At 42.6% G+C, this 18,890-nt stretch overlaps 2 protein-coding genes across 2 annotated transcripts; one reads left to right on the top strand and one right to left on the bottom strand.

The window, feature by feature from the left end:
* The first annotated feature begins 659 nt into the window (after nt 1-659).
* On the top strand, nt 660-9,449 carry LOC111067503 (G-protein coupled receptor dmsr-1). The gene is made up of 4 exons (XM_041596408.1): nt 660-681; nt 1,537-1,853; nt 6,539-7,671; nt 7,746-9,449. The coding sequence occupies exons 2-4, from the start codon at nt 1,786-1,788 to the stop codon at nt 8,003-8,005; spliced, it is 1,461 nt and encodes a 486-aa protein (XP_041452342.1). The 5' UTR covers nt 660-681; nt 1,537-1,785; the 3' UTR covers nt 8,006-9,449.
* A 7,861-nt stretch (nt 9,450-17,310) lies between these two features.
* Nucleotides 17,311-18,890, bottom strand: LOC111067504 (choline-phosphate cytidylyltransferase A-like). The gene is made up of 3 exons (XM_022356596.2): nt 18,595-18,890; nt 18,196-18,519; nt 17,311-18,125 (listed from the first exon to the last, which is right to left on the bottom strand). The coding sequence occupies exons 1-3, from the start codon at nt 18,769-18,771 to the stop codon at nt 17,454-17,456; spliced, it is 1,173 nt and encodes a 390-aa protein (XP_022212288.2). The 5' UTR covers nt 18,772-18,890; the 3' UTR covers nt 17,311-17,453.

Here is an 18,890-nt window from a genome sequence, read left to right as displayed (position 1 = left end):
AATCTTTGCGCAAAGAAGAAATTGTTGCAACCACAACCGACAGACGGACGGACGGACGAACGAACGGACAAAAGAACGGACAGAGAGGCCAGAGATACGGTGGAATACCAGTTAGAGAATTAGAGAAAGAGAAAGGCGATAGACGGTCAAAGAAGAGCAAACAGATGAAGAGACAGAGGCAGCAGCAGCAGCAACAGCCACAGCAGCACACATGACAGATAACATATTGCAACACGCCCGCGACCAGAGCTCCTGCGACCACAAGAGCGAGAGAAATATGGGTTGGACAAAGCGAAATATACAAAACAAAAAGAAAAAACGTAGAGATTTCCATTCAAAAAAAAAAAAACAGCAGGGAAGAACGGAGAGAGCATTTATCTACGTTCTGTGTGCTTAGGTCACGCTTCCCAGCTTCAGAGCTTCAGAGAGCTACAGAGCCAGCAAAACGAATCTAATTTGCAGCGCCACGAAGGCACTAAAAATGGCCCCTAGATACATTTTAGATTCCAGTCCAGCATCCAGTGCTGCGAGTAATGTCCGTCTGTCTGTCAGCTGTGGTCGTGTGGTTCTCCTCCTCTTTCCCTACCGCCACTCTGCTATGATGAGGGCGCCTCTAGATCTATCTGTGGGGCTAATTCAGTTTATTCATCAGTGTCATGTTGGGGCATTATGTGTGGCAGGGTGAGGCATTGGGTTTTGTTTCCTACTCTTACTCATATGACGGTATTTTTCGATTAATTATTCATGAAAATGTCCTATTTTGAGCAACTTTCTCAGGCATAACTTCAAGTTTTTATGAGTTTCTGTTTGGATTATTTATTATTTATTTGTATTGCTATTTTTGGAGGCATTTTTAGAGCAAGGAGCTCTTCTAGAGCTGCTGCAACTGCATCTATTTTCGGTATCTGATGAGTTATTCAATGTAAAAAGGGAATACTTACAGAAACTATTTTCAATCAGAAGTTTTTACAGCGTAACAAGCGCCTAAATGATAGACAGAAAATGGTTGCAAGACTTTCACACATATATATTTGCTTCTTTTGTACAAGTTCTTTACTGATCAACCCCCTTAAAGGGGTACCCAAACAGTCCATAGTCCAGTTGCAGGCACATTAATGGCCCCTGCCACTCTCCCCTGTTGCTGCTAATTAAGTTGCAACAGCAGCAGCAGGCGCTGAAATTTGAGTGGAGAGAAGAAAACTGAAAAAAAAAAAAGGGAATCCCTGTGGCAGGATGCGGATGTGGAATGAGTGATTGAAAGGCAGCAGTAGCAGGAGCAGCTTCGCTAATCGGCTTAGGGGCAAGCAAGCAGCTGCAGCAGGAGCACCAGTTTGCAACAAGGGGCATGGCACAGCTTGTTGCACCGTTTGGGCATGCTATTTAATCACTTTAAAGTTGATTGTAGTGGGCCCCCCGGCGGGGCAACAAATTACAACTCGCATTAATTATACGTCGTGTTGCACAGAATATATAATTGTCTCCTCCCCGCCCTCTCTCTTATTTACGCTCCGTCTCTCTCGCTCTTTCTCGTTGCAGGACACACCCCTCCACACGCCACGCCGCTCTGCATAGTTTTGCCCGTTAATTAATTGTTAATGCAGCATTTTCTATGCATCGTCCGCGCTGCTGCTGTCCTTGGCAGCCCCATGATGCCCCACCATGCCACATGCAACAGCAACGAATGCATTGAGTGACAGCCAGAAATCATCACAATAGACATACAACAACAACAACAACAACAAAACAATAATTGCAACAAAATCTGAGGCAACAACAACTGGAACCATGTCGAGTGGCAACAATGAAACAGCGCCGCTCTACTGCGGCAGCGGCATGGATAATTTCCACACAAGGTAAGCCAGCAAAAACGACGACGACGATGGTAACGAAGACCGGGATGGCAGCGCCCGTGTTGCCTCTGGGGGCAATGTCAAAGTCAATGCCAGCAGGGAAATATACTCCACCAACACACCGCGTGCAGGGGGAGGCAAGCGCAAGCACCAATCAGGGACACAACAAGCTGAACTACAGCAGAACGGCAGTACGGAAAAGGAATTGAGAGGCTTTGGATTTACCCTTTTGTGGTCCATCACTTCCATTTCCACTCCTGCAAAAGTTATATGAAATTTTGGTTTTCATAGTGAATGAAAAAATCCAGAGAACATTTGCAGAAATTCACGTTGAGAATTTAATAAAGAGAATGGGAATCATAAAGTTTGGTAAATTCTAAGCTTTCATCGAAATTCATAGAATTTTACGCTAAAAGAACTTGTGTTCGGGTTTTTGTGACTTTTTTTTTTGGTACAATATTATCGAAAGAGAGCAGAGTTTCTCATACAATATAAAAAGCAAGTACAGAAAAGAAAAATAGTCAATAGGAGAGTCATAAGAAGGAGTATCTATAATATGGAGAGTGGAATTAGAATCATCAATAAATAAGAAAATAGAAGAGTAATTCCCCCATCTCTCCTTGTATTTCCTTCAACAAAATTCTCGTTTTCTTAAGCTCCAAACATTTGTTAAAAATCATCATATCCATCAATCAATCATCTTCTATAGGGTACAAACAATAGCATTAGCTTCCCTCTCTCTGGGAACGATGACAACAATGTGGAACAAATCGTTCAGAAATCGATTAGCACTTCTCCTCGATGCGGTACTGGACAGGGACAGGGACAGGGACAGCAGGAGGAAGCGCTTCAATTTTGATTTCGACGTTTAATTTTCTTATTCGGACGATTAACTGAAAAGGGAATACAAATACAAAAAAAAATGCACAAAACAGATTTGACAACAGGCAAGGTCAAGGGCGGCAACAACAACAATGGCAGTTTAATGAACGAGAAATCAATTTAATTGATAAGCAATTTCCTTCAAGTAATTTCGAAATGTCCGAAATGTCCACTGGAATGTCTGCTGCACCCATAAAAAAAATAAATAGCAACTAAAACATTCAGAATTTATGGCACTGCCGCATGGCAGAAGCTCGTAAAATGGAGAGAGAGAGGGAGAGGAGCATTAAAGAAGCTTTATTAAGGAATACGCAAGTAGAACAAACCTGCCCAGAAATTGCATATATCCCTTGAACCCTTGAAGCTAATAAATCCCTGGTTCTTCATGCATTCTTTTACCATTTGGGGGATAAGCTTTCACTTTCAGTTTATTCATTCTTTGGTTACAGCAATGTTGCACCTTTCTCTGCTCCTGCAATGCTTTTAGTTTTAATTAGAGATCCAATGTCTGCGCCCCACCAATGTTAATGGCCACAAAGTGGCTTGCCACAGCATCACATCCCAATGCCCATTCCACCCTTGAATGCGGTTTCTATATAATTAAGAGATGTCTGTGTTGCCAGAGAATGTGGGGGGAGAGATGTCGTATTTCTCTCTGGTTCTGGTAGCAAACAATTAGATGTGTATCCAACACTTGGACGAGGGATTTACTTTGTTCGTGTCAAAGACGTGCCAAATTGCTAGCGACGGATCCCACCACTGTCACGCCCCAGACAGACATACAGCCAGACAGCCAGACAGACACACACACACACACACAGCCTCCTACAGAGACGTCTCACCTAAAATGCGTCTCCAAGCGACACTCAAGCGGCACAAACGCACAAAAAAAAATAAAATACAACAAGTCAAACGGCAGTCAAAGGAGAGTCACACATCGAAAGCCTTGACGATGTGGAGTCAGAGGTCAGGTGGAGCGTCAAGAGCAACCCGTTCTCCATTCAATTGATGGCTGACGTGACGTATACGCAATCTACAAAGAGGAGCCATCAAAATGTGGTCTTTCTTCCACAGAAAAAAAAAAAAATAAGGAAAAAAACCGCAAGAAAACACGCACAAAACAAGCAATTAACATAAATAATAAAGAACAGAGCCGATGGCAGCAGACCGACCTTTTGTTGCAAATAAAGAAACCCAAAAAAAAAACCGAAGAAAAAAAAAACCCAAAACAACAAACCAAAAAATGTGAAAAATGTTTAATTTTCCAAATGCGTCTCTCGCTTTCACTCTTTCGCCCCTATGCGCAGGAGTAGGAGGAGGAGCAGGAGTATTCCCTAAACAATAAAACAAAATACATTTTCCACCGTCGTAGTCGTTGTCGTCTGACATGTGTGGCATGCGGCATAGAACGGCTTCGCTTACAGAGAGAACCCTGATGGACAGAAACGGTTGCCACCAACGAGAGGCTGTTGCAGGCTGTCAAAGGTGCTGGCTAGAAGGTTGCAAAGGTGGCACAAAAGGCCTACGTGAGTCATGGCGACATTGAAACAACTTTTGACAGCCACCAAAGTATTCAGGGGGCGCGGGGGAGGCAGTCGCAAAACCCTCGTCTCGTCTCGATTCGTTTTGTGTCGTTCGTTTTTATTTTGTTGAGGGCACAACACCACTCATTGGGAATTTACAACTCCATTCATCAAATTCACAAGAAAACTTCTGACGCTGCAAGAAGCACAAACATTCCCGTGTTTTTCCCTACAGCTTCTCCTCCTCATCCTGCTGCTGCTGCTGCTGCTGCAAGGGAGAAGAGTACTCTCTCTCTCTCTTTTTCTCTCTCACTGAGAATGTGTGTCTTGGCTTCGTCTAATTTATTGCCTTTGATAATCCATGTTGATGAATGGCGGGCAATGGCAACGACAACGACAACGGCGACAACAGCGAATGAAGTCCTGGAATCCTGGAATTGTGTATATGCGAAGAAATTGTTGAAAGCAGGGACAGGATTGCAAGTTATTGGCCTAGAAATAAAGCAAAGTCAGGGAAAAGCATTCGACGCAGCTTTTGATGCCCTTTTCAGAGCAGAAGTTCTGCCTTCAAGTTTCGACCACCCGTTTGGTACCCTCTACTGAAGTTTATGTACTCGAATGGTGCCATAGTTCAATCACAAACAAGCAGCACAGTAAACATCGTAGTGCCAGAAGCAAACATAAATATATTTACGTCGGTAGATTCCCGCAGTTTGTGGAATAGTTTTCTCTGCCGCTGCACAAACACGTAAATTCTCTGGGAACAATGGAGAAAAATCTCTCTCAACATCTTTTTCCATCTATGCGCTCTTCAATTTATAGAGTCCTCGCGAACAAATTAAAATGCACTGGCCAATATTTCCCTTGGGAAGTTTGTGGACCTCCCCTGCAGTTTTTCGATTTTAGAATGGAAGGCAGTTTTTCTGGTTTGAATTTTATTCGTTTAGGGTGGGGCATGGACTTGACATTTAGTTTTTCTGGTTTCTCTGGTTTTCTCTGAAATGAAGAGTGAAAGGAGGGGAGCATTTTCGCACGTAAAGCAATAAACTATTTAACTAAAGTCCTGACAGGAGATACGGAGAGCACAGAAGACACAGGACACACCTGCAGCAGCAGCAGCAGAGACAGGACACAGCTGTCACTCACTCAGTCTCACTCACTCTCGGAGAGTGTGACTGCCACATTGGGGCGGGGCAGGGGCAAGTTTATTAAACATTTTTGTGGCTTATTCCCCAAAGTTAAATGCAGAATGGCAGGAGGCTGCTGCACCGTTTGCTGCACCGTTTCAGCGCAATGTGTGTGGGGCTGGCTTTGGCTTTGGATTTTCATAATAAATTTTATTCTAAGTCTAATTTGTGCATGCAACTGCAGCGGGGGATCCTCGTGCCTCGTGGCTTGTGGCAACAGCAGCAGGAAAGCCAACAACAATAAAAGGGATAAAGTGTGGCGTTGGCTGTGGCTGTGGCTCTGAAGGGGCAAAGAGCAAATGTCCCAAAATTAAAGCGTCAAACGTTTATTTTTCCGTGGGTTTCTATTAAATTTTCTTTATTTCTTAACAGTTTATATTTGGGACTTTATTATTTATTTATATAAATTTAGATAATTATTTTAGTTTATTTAGTATTAAGTTAAGTTTTATTATTTTCTTTTTTTGTACTTTGTTGGTGGTTCGTTTGGTATTTTCTATAATTTAGTTTAGTAATATTTCTAATATTTAGTTTATTATTCGTAGTAATATTTCTTGGTATTTTTTTTAAATTTATTTTGTAGTTTAGTATTATTTTTAAGTATTTTCTAGTATTTGCACTTTCTCTGCTCACACATTTTTTGGCTCACCCGAAAAACTTGTGAGCCTCAGCTTTGAGCTGTTTGGTGTTTGCCACATTCGTCCTTTCTGTTTTCTCTAGGTTTTTTTTGCCCTCAAAGAGAGAACGATAGAGAGAGAGAGAGAGTGAGCAGGGAAGCCAGAGCCAGAAGCAAAAAATGTTTATCCCCAGCGTAGGCAGACAGCCGCCCCGCCCCCTCCTCCGTTGGGGAAGAACGGAATAAGCCAGAGCCTTGGGCTTTAGCCACTTTATTGCCTGTCGACTGTTGAGCCTTCGCCGCCTACCGCTCTACGACGGCTGTTCCCGCGCCTGGTGGGGAAATTCTCTTACGGAAATGTGGGATATTTTGGATGGTTTTATTGCTGGGATCTGGAGCACAAAAGTTACGGCTAACTGGAGCATAATAACTCGAATATAATTTGGATTACTTTCCCCGTTTTTCTTCTCTCTTCCGCAGCTACAAGAACATGCATGGCTATGTCTCCCTGGTGGTGTGCATCCTGGGAACGATAGCGAATACTCTCAACATTATTGTGCTCACCCGCAAGGAGATGCGCTCCCCAACGAATGCGATACTCACGGGTCTCGCCGTGGCAGATCTCGCCGTGATGCTCGAGTACATACCCTACACGATCCATGACTATATCCTGACGGACAGCCTGCCGCGGGAGCAGAAGCTGAGCTATGGCTGGGCCTGCTTCATCAATTTCCATTCGATATTTGCCCAGGTGCTGCACACCATCTCCATTTGGCTGACGGTCACGCTGGCCGTGTGGCGCTATATAGCGGTGGGATATCCCCAAAAAAATCGCGTGTGGTGTGGCATGCGGACCACCATCATTACGATCTTCACGGCCTATGTGGTGTGTGTGTTGGTCGTCTCACCGTCGCTGTATCTCATTACGGCCATTACCGAGTGGATGGATCAGTTGGATGCGATGGGAAAGGTCATCAATTCGATACCCTTGACGCAGTACGTGATCGACTATCGGAATGAAATGTTGAGCGTGAAAGTCGCAGCATTGAATGCCACTCCACAGAGCCTGAATCTCAATGAAACTTTGTGGTTTAATGCCACAGGGACAGCGACGACATCGACTCCTCCGCCTGCTCCCCCGTTGGCACCACCTGCTCCTTTGGTGGTGCGAAATGTCACCGTCTATCGGCTGTACCACAGCGATCTGGCGCTGCACAATGCCTCCCTGCAGAATGCCACCTTTCTGATTTACAGCGTGGTCATCAAATTGATACCCTGCATTGCACTGACGATTCTCTCGGTGCGTCTGATCCTGGCCCTCCTAGAGGCCAAGCAGCGCCGGAAGAAGCTCACCAGCAAACCCCCCACACCCGCAGTGGCGGCAGCTAGCAATGGAAATGGCAGTGGAAAACCTTTGGTGAATGGAAAGCCCGCGGAACGACCGCGCAAGAATAGCAAACTCCTGGAGAAAGAGAAGCAAACGGATCGCACCACTCGCATGCTGCTGGCGGTGCTGTTACTCTTTTTGATTACCGAATTTCCACAGGGTATCATGGGTCTGATGAATGCCCTGCTGGGGGATGCCTTCTTCCTGCAGTGCTATCTGAGATTAAGTAAGTTTTTCCTTCCTTTAGGGGTTTCTCCGCTAATTATAAATATTTTCCTTTGTTTTCCTACCTTTCTGCAGGTGATTTAATGGACATTTTGGCCCTAATTAACTCCAGCATCAACTTCATTCTCTATTGCTCGATGAGCAAACAGTTCCGTACGACCTTTACCCTGCTTTTCCGCCCAAAATTCCTCGACAATTGGCTGCCAGTGGCACAGGATGAGGTGGCCGCCACACGGGCGGAACGTTCGGCAGTGGCTCCGGCTTTACAGCAGCGGCAAATTGTTACTGCCGGTGCCACCACCACCACGAGCACCACTCAAGTGACGAATCTGTAGCATAGAAATCCCAGCCGAATGTTGGGTCGTCTGTTGAGTCTCCTGAAGCGACGGAGAGACGCGGCAGAAGGTGGATTCCATACAGAAAGAGATGCGGTAGCAGAAAGAGAATCCCTAGGGGGACTGGAGACAGATCCCATGGCGCTACAGTTCCATGCAATTGTCGTTGTGGTGGACAAGGCGAGTGGTGCCACGGATCATCGTTTATGCACCACTGACGAGGCCCCCAAACTGTGAGGTACAACTAGATAGAATCTAGATGATGGTTTTCCCTAGTAATTTTGTGTAAAATAGATAAGATTTCTCTCTAGTTTCCGTCTAAAAATAAACCCATTTATTAGGCAACATTAGCAAGAAAAAGCTAAACACAAAGCATCTGCATACTTTTTTCAGGAGTTACGAGGAGACCCTTGGAAAATTATAAAACTGTAATAAAATGCAACAGAAATCGCTCATGCACATCGCTGGCTCCATGAACATCCGGAATGAAAGTGTTTTGGCCATAAATCAAATTTGGGAAATTGCTTAGCTGCATTTTCATGCAAGCTTTTCATAGTTTTCCCACTCAACTATCCATCAAAAAGTATGCAAAATGCAATATGTGTGTGCTCTACAGAACTACGAATTTTTTTTGGCAACAATTTCAATGGAATACAAAAAAAAAATGAAGAGATGAGAACGGAATAAATGTCTGATATATTTCATAGATACGCATACGGATATACGGGATAAATTTTCGTGTGTGTTGTAGCTTTAGTTTTGAGCGAATTTTCATGGTACAATTATTGCTTGCGGACGGGTTTAAGAGTTCTTTAAACGAAAGAGTTCTTTATTTAGGAGCAGAGGCTGTGAAACGTTAAATAAATAGGTTTCCTTTTACTCTAACGATATGGGAAAACCATGGCGGAAAAATTGGTTTTCTTTTGGTGGTAAAATTTATGCGAAAGTATGCGGATTTTTTTCACATTTTTGTCGTTTTTTTAGATTTAATTTTTGCAAGAAAAACTGTCGTTTGATTTGGGTTGCAACATTTTTGCCCTAAATTAAAGGCATTAAATGGAAATCTCCTCTCCCATCAAATGACACGCATAAATAATGATTGATGATTGAAGTATTTGTGCAGCAAAATGAGCCCCTGACAAATATTTCGTATCCAATCGCTTGAATAAATTGAATAAATAAATAAATCAAAACACCACAAAAAAGAATTACATGACAAAAATAAACAGAAAATAAATCAAGAAAAAAACAAGTAAAAAACAATTTAATAAAATATTGATGTTAATTGATGGGACAGAAAGAGATGGCCAGATAAAGCGAGAGAGAAAGTGTGCATGCCATATAATTAGCACTAAAATTCATATAAATATAGAAATTAAATTACATTCATAATGTTGCCACAGTGCTTGCTAAAAGTAAGCATACTCGTACATGTTAAATAAATATTAATATTAATTTGTTGTTTGTTATATGAGTAAAAAATTTTATAATTAAGTGTGATTTAAACTACTAAAATAGAAAAACAAACGAATCTTAATTAAGTTTTTCTACGCATAAAATTGGCAGTAGCCGAAAAAGCTACAAGTCATATATGAAATGCTCCTCTTTGGCGCAGTATGAACGAAGGTTTTTAGTGTTTAGACAAATTAAAAACTAAATATTAAATATAATTAAATTAAACAGCAGTCGGAAAATGTGTTTCATTTGAGGGAAAACATGGAAAGGGCTGCTCTGCCCTGCACATAATTTCAGGCAAGTTTTTCCAATTATTTTTCATTTAAGCAGAGAATGAAAAGCCAGCAGCCAATAGAAACACACAACTTTATGGGGAGCCAACATATTTGAACAGAAAAGTTTAATTTGCATTAGCCAAAAAAAAAACAAAAAAAAAAAAAACAGAAAATATGGCATGGAAAACCGCAGTGGGAAAAGTTCAGGCAGAGAGTAAGGGAAAGAGAGCGAGAGAGAGCGAGAGAGTGGAATGGAATTCAAAACAATAAGCATGAGAAATGGGCCACAAAGAAAGTTATGACCCAAACCACAGTCTCGAAAAAGGGAGGAAGAGCAAGGTAGTAGAATTGGCAGGAGATGATGAAGGAACAGCAGAAGGGGGAAACAGTAGGGAGAGAAAGTTCTCTGCTGGAGAGAATGTGTAGAAATCAGTTTTGTCTGGCACAACTTTTCCTGCAGTTCGTTCCAAGTATCGTAGTTTCGTAGAAAATAGGAAAGATTACTTTGTTCTCTCCATGGCATTGTGTGAACTTTGGACCACTGTGGCACTTCCACTGTGGCAGCAGTGGGAACTCTCGCTCTCTCACTCGCTCTGATAAGCCATGGCTTGGAAAGATAAGTGGCCTGTGGTCGAAATACTCGGCGGGGGAGTCAGAACACTCCATTTGCCGTGTGGCTTAAAGCTGAACAACACTTTTTCTTGTTCGTTTCTGAGAAATTTTTAGCGTTTGATGCGAATACAAATTATATTTTAAATTCTACATCGTATAATAATCATCCTTAACATCATCTTTGAATACTCTCTGAACATTTTCCCCAAATAATAATCATATCTCAACCTCTTTACCCGTTTAATAATCAACTTTGAACCTCTCTCTCTCTCTTTCCTTTTTATTGGCTTTCTTCTTTTTCTGCTTTCTCTTCCCAGGATTTTCTCACGTCTTATTGAATTATTAAGCCATTCAAAGGCGTTTCCCCCCTTTAATCTCCTAATTAACTCAATTGACGCCTGCCTTTGGGTTTACCTTTAAGTGAAAGTCGAGGGCCATTGTCCTTCCACTGTTTTGGGGCAACAATATTTCCCATTCACTTCTAATCTGACCCCCCCACAATATTTGTAATTAATGCCCTCGCGTTTTGACAGCTACAATTGCTGGCTTCCACTGCCACTGCCACTGCCATTTCTACTTCCATGCGACTGTTAATTCTGGCTGTTAATTTTATCCGTTGCTCAATTAAATATGAATTCCCCAAGCAAAAGTTTTGGCCTTTCTAACTCTCTTAGAAACGCCTCATTAAATGCAGCAGTGGGGAGCACCAGCAGCAGATGGAGGCGGTAGGCCAAAGATGGAGACTTGAAGAAAGAGGCGGATACTGTAGACTGTAGGCTGGAGGCAGAAGGCTCGCCCTCATAAACACATTTTATCGAAAGCAGTTAAGGCGAACGAACGGCACACCAAAAAATGGGAAAAAAACTTTGGCAATTATTGGAACGTGCTGCGACTTCAGAAGGAACGAAGGAACCGAAAGATTCAGAAGAGATTCGGAGACCTAAAAGTAGGAGGTGGCATATCATTTCGACTATGGGATATCCTTTATACTATCCTTTCTGTTAGATATCTAGCGAAAAATTTTGGAAATTAATGCCAAAAGGAACTTTATTTGTTTCATTCTGTCTTTAATGTTAAATCGATTTCAATGCTCAAGCTCTAAAAACTTTGCATACTTATTTCGATTATTTAAGAGCCGAAAATATGGTTATAGCGTTATCGTTTTGATTTTTGTATTCTTTTCGAAAATAAATGTACTTTATGGGAATGTTAAAGCCTTCGTCTTGTTCTCCACTTTTGAGACATTAATGTCACATACAGGGTATCAAAACTATGCATTATGTTACCAAACGAATGCACCAGCTGCTGTCTCTCACAAAATGTCTTTAATTTCACTTTCATCACAGATTTACAGAGGTTGCTATGAGATTAGTGGCTATGTTAAGTAGCTACTTTCTTTTCTATTGTATTTCCATTTTTTCAAGATTTCTACAAGAATTTCACTTAACATTTTCGAGAGAATTCCCTCAATTTCTGCATTTAAATTAGCTCTAAAATACACTCGAAACAATTGACTAAAGATAACATAATTATGATTCGTTTTACGCTCTGCGCCTTTGAAGCATGAGGGCCCTTTGGTAAGCCATTTTCCTGGCCTCTGCTTCCTGGTAGCCGCTCCAAAACTTTTCATATGAAATTGATTGAAAAACTTTACACAGCGAGAGAAGCGAAAAACTGCTGTTCAGTGCTGCTCTTCAAAGAGTTGTATGATGGTGAGAGACCTTCAACGCGTTGGTAAAACTCTGCACTGAGTGTGGCATGCGGGGAGACGCCTCCACGTGAAACGAGATTCCTCTTGCAACGAGCTCGAAGCCTGTGCCTTGCTTCTGAAAGGGCCCAGAGGCTCGTGCGTTGGCAACCGAATGTCATGGCAACGCGTGCGGGTCCGGTCCTCTGGCTTTTCCTCTCTGGTTTTTTTTTTTCCCACAGAACATGGTGCAAGAAGAGGCGCTTAACTGGTGTGGGGGGGGAGGGTTCTTGGAGCCCTCTTGTCCACCCATTTGCATAATGGATTTGTCTACAATTAGCCACGCCAGCTGTGCCACTGCCACACTGACATGACTTCCACAGCACTGTGTACAGCATGGAAACCAGACCCTGGGGGGGGCTGCCTGCAACAGCAGCAGTTTTTCATTCCTTGCCACATCTCATATGCGTCCAGGGAAAGGCGCTTCAGCACTAATACCTGCTGCCTGCCTTGCAACCTAATTGCTGACCGGCTTTAAAATACAGTGCGCTACAAAAGTCAACCACTTAACCGGAGAACACATCTCATAGCTAATCCGGATAGCAGCCTCACAGTCTAGCCATCTAATGAGCCTCTCATTAACGTAATTACGTGATGTTGTTTGCAGTGTCAGGGGTAATAACTGTGGTACGAATTCATACTCATCGTATGCTTCTGGTTCTTTGTGTGTGTGTGAGCTGCACGCGCCATTTGCTGCACGCGCCATTTGCTTCACTTGCCTCATGCCACATCAAAAGGACAAGCTCTTTGTGCGTGAAGAGCTAAGCAGATTGTTTGCTTCGGTTGTTTGCTTGTATGTTGACTGGGAAACTAATAGTACTTCAAATATTTTAAGTTTAAGTCCACTTCACTTCAAAAGTTCAATTTCTGGGGGGGAAAAGATTCACAAGAAGTCAAAGATTCACCTTTACAGGATGAAATTGAGCTCAAGCTAATCTTTCTTCAACAACAGATTAAATAAACTGAATAGTGTGTGTGTACTAAAACTTTAAAACCCATAATCATTCAACCAATAAACCCCCAAAGTAGAAATATTTATGATCAAAGAAATAATCGAACACAAAACTTTAAGCATAATCCACAAATCAATTAATAGAGCAGAAGTCTTTAGGCAAGTGCACTTCGATGTGATTTATAGAGAAAGTTTTTAATCAGAGTCACTAAGTATCTAATCATCTTTATAGATTGTGTGTGCCGGATTAATCAGCACTCAAATATACTCGCATTTAACATCCGCACCTGCTGCTGCTGCCAGAAACTGATTCTACTGTTGCTGTTGCCACAGACACACACGTGGACGTGGCTCCTCCGATATAGTTGCAATTAAAGTTAATGGCAGGACATTCGACCAGTGACTGAAGGCCGAGCACCAGCCTAATGTCCTGTCTAAATAATTCAGAAATAATCCTGCTTAATGTTACGGTCTAGTCTGTCGTTCTGGTCTGGCGTTCGCTTCGAACTCCTGTTCGAAATTGAAAATTACATACATTGGGATATTCAATCCTTGTCAAATTACGGCCGGCAATAGGAGGTCGTGGCAGGCAACAGTCTGTGGCAGTGGCAACATCTGTCCCAAAAGCCAGGCTTACATATAATTGGTTTTTACCCCGCACCACCACCACGAACAGCAGCCGCAGCAGCAGCATCAGCTTCAGCAGCTTCTGAACGATTTTTCACTGTAAATATTGCTGCCACTGCCACTGCTGCTGCGCTTTTCATGTAACTGTCAATTGTCGGACGACTGAGATTTCCTTTCGGTCAACAGATTTGTTCACCTCTCTCTCTCTCCCTCTCTCTCTCTACGACTTTGGCTTTAATGTCACGCTCCAACGGCTTAAACGAAGCGAGTCCTGTCTGTGTGTCCCGGCTCCTGTTCCCCGATGCATTACGTTTGACCACGAAATGCGAAATGTGCTCTAGCGCTTTGAAGTTCATCTTTTGGTTTTGCTCTGTTTCTGTTCCATTTTTCCCTGAGAATTATGAATGTTTTTTTTTTGGTGATTTGGGATTTGGGATTGGGGATTTTGTTGAGTTGAAAATAACTTAAAAGTTATGTCATTTGTGGCAGCAGTGGGATTTGGCGAATTCTTTAGCGAATATTTCTCTTTTTGCAGGGCAAGGCTAAGAGATATTTGTGTATTCGTTTACATTTCGTTTAACTTAAACTTTAAGTTCCTTTGTTTTTCCTCTTCTTTTGCAGCTTTAAGTCACGAATATTCACCACTAATTTCCCCCAGACGCTAATGCCATTTCATTAGCTTAATTTTGGGTGCGAAAGAAATGCCTTTGAGCGGTGAAACGGCCACCTAAAAATTGTGTGTTTGATGTAAATAATTAACAAGGTACATAATAATAGGGAATGGGGAAGCCAAAGGGAATGGGGAAGCCAAAGGGAATGGAAATGGGTAGTCTCAATGCCTATACCAAAAGCCGAAAATGTTTCCTGCTTTATGGCAGTGGCAGTGGCATTGGCAGCAGGAAATGCCACAAAACAGAAAAAAAGAAAAAAAACCTAACCATTAACGTTTGGTAATTGACTGAAGGTTAACGTTTTTCCCCTGGCCATAAATTAGTCAAAAATTGTTGCAGGTGGTATGGCATCTCCCATGGAATTTCATGGACGAAGGAAAAACTATGGAAACACTTGACTTCCCGCTCTCTGACTTTTTCACTCGTTAAACCTTTGCCTGACTTTTGCGCTCATGTTGCAAAGTCTTTCGACAGCAGCAGCAGCATTTTGAATAAAATATTTGCATGCTTTAAAATTGTTTGTAGCAGCAGCAGCAACAGCAGCAGAAAAGTCTCTCTCTCTCTCTCTGGGTATTAAATAATATATTAATGCAATTTTCCGACAATTAGCAGATGCCATGAATTTTTTTGTTAAATATTTGATTGAAAATTGACAGAGATTGAAGAGGAAAGAACATGGCAACCGGCAGGACATTTCTCTCATTACTAATTCATTTTATATTCACTTTCCGTTTTCGGTTGAAAATGCAACTAAAATTAAATTCTTTTTCAATTGGAAATTCCTAACATTTCAAAGTCCATATATATTTGCTGTGCCATTTTAAAAAAATTTTCGCCGCATGAATCTCATCTTTCAAGTAAATCAGCAAAGGTAAGCCGATACATAAATAATATTTCCATTGAATTTCCTTGATATTTGATAAGAAGCAAAAATGAAAAAAAAATAAAAACAAAGAGTGTCAAAGGTACAGAGAAAATTGCAAGAAAAGCCAAGGTGTGACAGTTGAAAAGATACGTTAAGATACGCCACAAAAGAAGACAATTTTCCAGCGAATTTTCCACTTGATTGAATTAATGCTATGGCCATTCTCTGGGCCATTTTATATAGTTTATGGTTTGAAAATAGTTTTCTCTCTAGTTTATTCGCATATTTTGTGGCAATTTGATGGCACAATGAAAGCTGCTTTTTGTGGCCAAAACAAGCAGAAGCCACAGGCTTGCCATCCATCTATATCGTTCGATCAAAATGCTTGCCACAAGCTCTCAAGGCTACTGCTGCCACTGGAGTACTTCGTTCCTCAATTTGCATACATGTTGCGCCGTGCAACAAGCTGCAGGAAGCATTTAGCAAGCAGGTGAGAGGCAGCCACGTCTAACAATAAATTTAACCTCGCCTCCCCAGTCAGCGTCATTTTTAACACCTGTCAGGAAGCTGAAGCAAGAAATCTCGGCATGCCATACTCCCTACCCCTTGGGGCATTGGCAAATGTCTGCTCGTTATAGTTCACATTGTTGCCTGCCACTTATGGTGGCAATGTGTGTGTTTCTGTGTGAGAAATCTGTCCTGAGCTGAAACTTTAAATGGTCCCCCGAATGTTCTCCGTGAGTGGATACAGTGGAAACTTCATGCGTCTCTTGGGACATCTTTTGAGGGGATAACTTTACTGGAAAATCCTCACCTGTACAAATACAGGAAATTCCCTTAATTAATCAGATTCTGGTCCTCGGATTGAACAACAAATAAACGGACAAAATAAAGGAAAACAAAGGACGTTACAGGTCAAATACAAGAATCCACAAGTTTTACTGAAGAACAAGTATTCCTCTTCGACTTTTCCCTCAAGAAAAAAGTATTTACGAGTACCTTAGAGAAAAAGTTTCATTTTTCTTTCAGGCTGGAGGAGACCCCTTTCTCCCAAGAGTAAAAGAGATTGCAAGGCATAGTGCGTATATGTAACAATTAACGGGCGGCTTAATTAAAGTTCCAAGGGAAAAAGGACACTGTCATGACAACACATCGCTGCTGTCCAGCACCAGTTCTTGGGGTCATCCGCAGCACCATCCTTTAGCTTCTCATTTTCGTTATTTTCCTGTAGGAAAAAATTATAGGAAAAACCAGAAGGCAAAGCTTTCGAATTTTCACTTAACTCTAAAGTGCTATTCGAGCAGATTTTTCGAGCACCCAGAAGGACTCTTTTCGTTGGCCGCATCGGTGGCATTGCTTATTACGCATACCAGCCGCGTGCCGCATGCCGCCGCATGCGGTGCCGGGTCGCGTGCGTTGCCGCGTGAGGACGCTGGCAATTTGCCAAAATATAAAGAAGATTTCATAAAAAAAATGAATAAAAAACGCAAAAAAGGAAAGAAAAATTTTGTGCAAAAAAGAGAGATACAAAACGAAAGGAAATTTTGTAGGGTAACGCAAACTCCTCAGTCCTACCCTTTAGTTCTTAAACTTTGAATATTCATAGCGATTGGTTTAATTTTATTTATAGTCGTCAGTATTTATTTTAATGTGAATTTTGTTATATTTGTTATAAAAGTCAGAAAATTCCAGGGTAATTTCAAAAGATCATTTCTAGATTCATTCGGTTCTTTAGCTCATAATTTTCCCAGAGCATTACTCATTCGACTTAGCTTGAGCACAACTCTTCTGCAATTTCTTTTATATTATGCATTTGCAGCAGCGTCGATGATAACCTTGGGATTACACAGTAGCCAAAGAAAAAGGGAGCCAAACAAATATGAGAAAATCTCTGCCATGTAAGCGATTTGGCGATGGTACTCGAGCACACTCGAGCACACTCGAGTCTCCCCCGGTCTCATCACAATCAGTGGCCTCCTCCTCCTCGCCTACTATCGCCTTGGGTTGTATCCTTTGCTCTTTCGGGGTTTTTTTTTTGGGGCTTAAGCGTACAAATTCCTAGTGTTAAAAGTTCCATAAATCACAAAAAAAAAAAAAACAGTTTCATTTAATGCGACCCCTGCATAACGCTTTTATATCTCCCTGTGTCGTCTGTTTGTGTGTGTTTCATCCAAAGAATAACTCAACAGTTAACAGTTAAAAAAAACAAAAACAAGAACAAAAAACATTTTCAAGGTTTGCATCTTAACAATGTGCAGAGCCCACCTCGGGGGAGCTGCTGGAACGGCTCAAATTGTTGGCACTTTCCGCAGCAGCAGCAGCAGCAGCAGAGGCATGACCATGCACCGTCTCCAGCGCACTGTCGCTCTGTGCCACAGGTTGCATGTCCTCATACTCGTCCTGATCGGAATCCATGTCGCTGCCCGCTTCCAAGGACGCAGACGAGCCCCAGGCACTCATTATCTTGCCCTTTGACTCGCGCCAGATCGAGAACAGACGCTCACGGCCAAAGGCCTGCAGAAAGGCATTGAGCAGATCGCGCGACTTGGCCTCCCATCTGGTCAACAAATCGATCTTCACCCTCTTGCCGCGAGTCTTCAGCTCGTCCATTTTGTTCTGAAAACGGAACTTCTTCTCGGAGAGAAAAGAGACATTCAGCTCCTTGGCGGTGTAGCCGCGTGCCAGATTTCGGCGCACAAACATATCGTAGTCCTTGACGATGCGTGCCACAATGTCCGAGGTGGACACACCCGGCGTACGTTCGGTGGCCACAAACATGCCGCGTTCCTTCAGATGGGCATAGATGTCGCCCACCCCCCCAGAACCACCATAGGGTATATCATCGTGGGCCACAAAATCAATTTTATGTTCATTCAGGAACTCATCAGTGAGTGTCCAGGGGGCATTGGCAACAATCTGTGGGACAGATCGATCGATTGATCGGTGGTGAGATCTTCTGTGGATCCATCATTCATCGGCCACTCACCTCGTCCACGTAGCGACAATGGCGCACTGCCTCGTAGCGCTCAAAGCCATTCATCACGGTGCGACCCTTCATTTTGAGCGTCAGCTCGTTGCTGCAGACACCCACAATCAGATAGACATTCGGAAAGAGATTCTTCGCCTGCATCAGCTGGCGGGCATGGCCCTGATGGAACAGATCATAGATACCATCCGCATAGACGCGCACGCGACGCTTCGATTGTCCCGAACGAGCCATCTCGTGTGTGATGCGCTCTGTGTAATCGCAGGCGTTTAGCTCCTCCAAGGCCTGCGCATCACTGGCATAGGGACACGGCTTGCTAAACGGCTGAATGGGCATAGGAGGGGAAAAGGTTTCCTTTCAGCATTGGCAATGGCACACGGACTGCTCTCCCTTGCTTACATATTTGTCAAAATTCAAATCATATAGTGGCAACGTTGGGTGTTCCTCTATAAGGACCAACTTTGGCTCTGAGTCCTGTGCATCGTTATCCCCCAGCTGTTGATTAATTTGCCCTGATGCCGACAATAGCGAATGCGTTCCATTTCCGGATGATGATGGAGAGTCGGGTTCGATCATTGTGTTTTATTTATTAATATTTAGAAAAATATTGTATTTAATTTTTAGAAAAAATATATGAATTTCAGAGAGCTACAGAAAAATTGAATCATTCAGTACGCTTCCAAATGGTTGACTGA

Source organism: Drosophila obscura, unplaced genomic scaffold (assembly GCF_018151105.1).
Source record: "Drosophila obscura isolate BZ-5 IFL unplaced genomic scaffold, ASM1815110v1 contig_1, whole genome shotgun sequence".
In the NCBI taxonomy this organism is placed as follows: Eukaryota; Metazoa; Arthropoda; class Insecta; order Diptera; family Drosophilidae; genus Drosophila; species Drosophila obscura.
The sequence above is the reverse complement of the archived record's forward strand: the minus strand, read 5'-3'. Positions and strand labels throughout refer to the sequence as shown.

What these genes read in the sequence shown, in the direction of transcription:
- LOC111067503 (XM_041596408.1), top strand. Translation starts at nt 1,786, where the DNA reads ATGTCGAGTGGCAACAATGAAACAGCGCCGCTCTACTGCGGCAGCGGC. An exon ending in ATGGATAATTTCCACACAAG is followed by an intron (nt 1,854 to 6,538) that starts GTAAGCCAGCAA and finishes TCTCTTCCGCAG; the next exon opens with CTACAAGAACATGCATGGCT. An exon ending in GCAGTGCTATCTGAGATTAA is followed by an intron (nt 7,672 to 7,745) that starts GTAAGTTTTTCC and finishes ACCTTTCTGCAG; the next exon opens with GTGATTTAATGGACATTTTG.
- LOC111067504 (XM_022356596.2), bottom strand. Translation starts at nt 18,771, where the DNA reads ATGATCGAACCCGACTCTCCATCATCATCCGGAAATGGAACGCATTCG. An exon ending in ATTTGAATTTTGACAAATAT is followed by an intron (nt 18,520 to 18,594) that starts GTAAGCAAGGGA and finishes ATGCCCATTCAG; the next exon opens with CCGTTTAGCAAGCCGTGTCC. An exon ending in ATTGTCGCTACGTGGACGAG is followed by an intron (nt 18,126 to 18,195) that starts GTGAGTGGCCGA and finishes TCTGTCCCACAG; the next exon opens with ATTGTTGCCAATGCCCCCTG.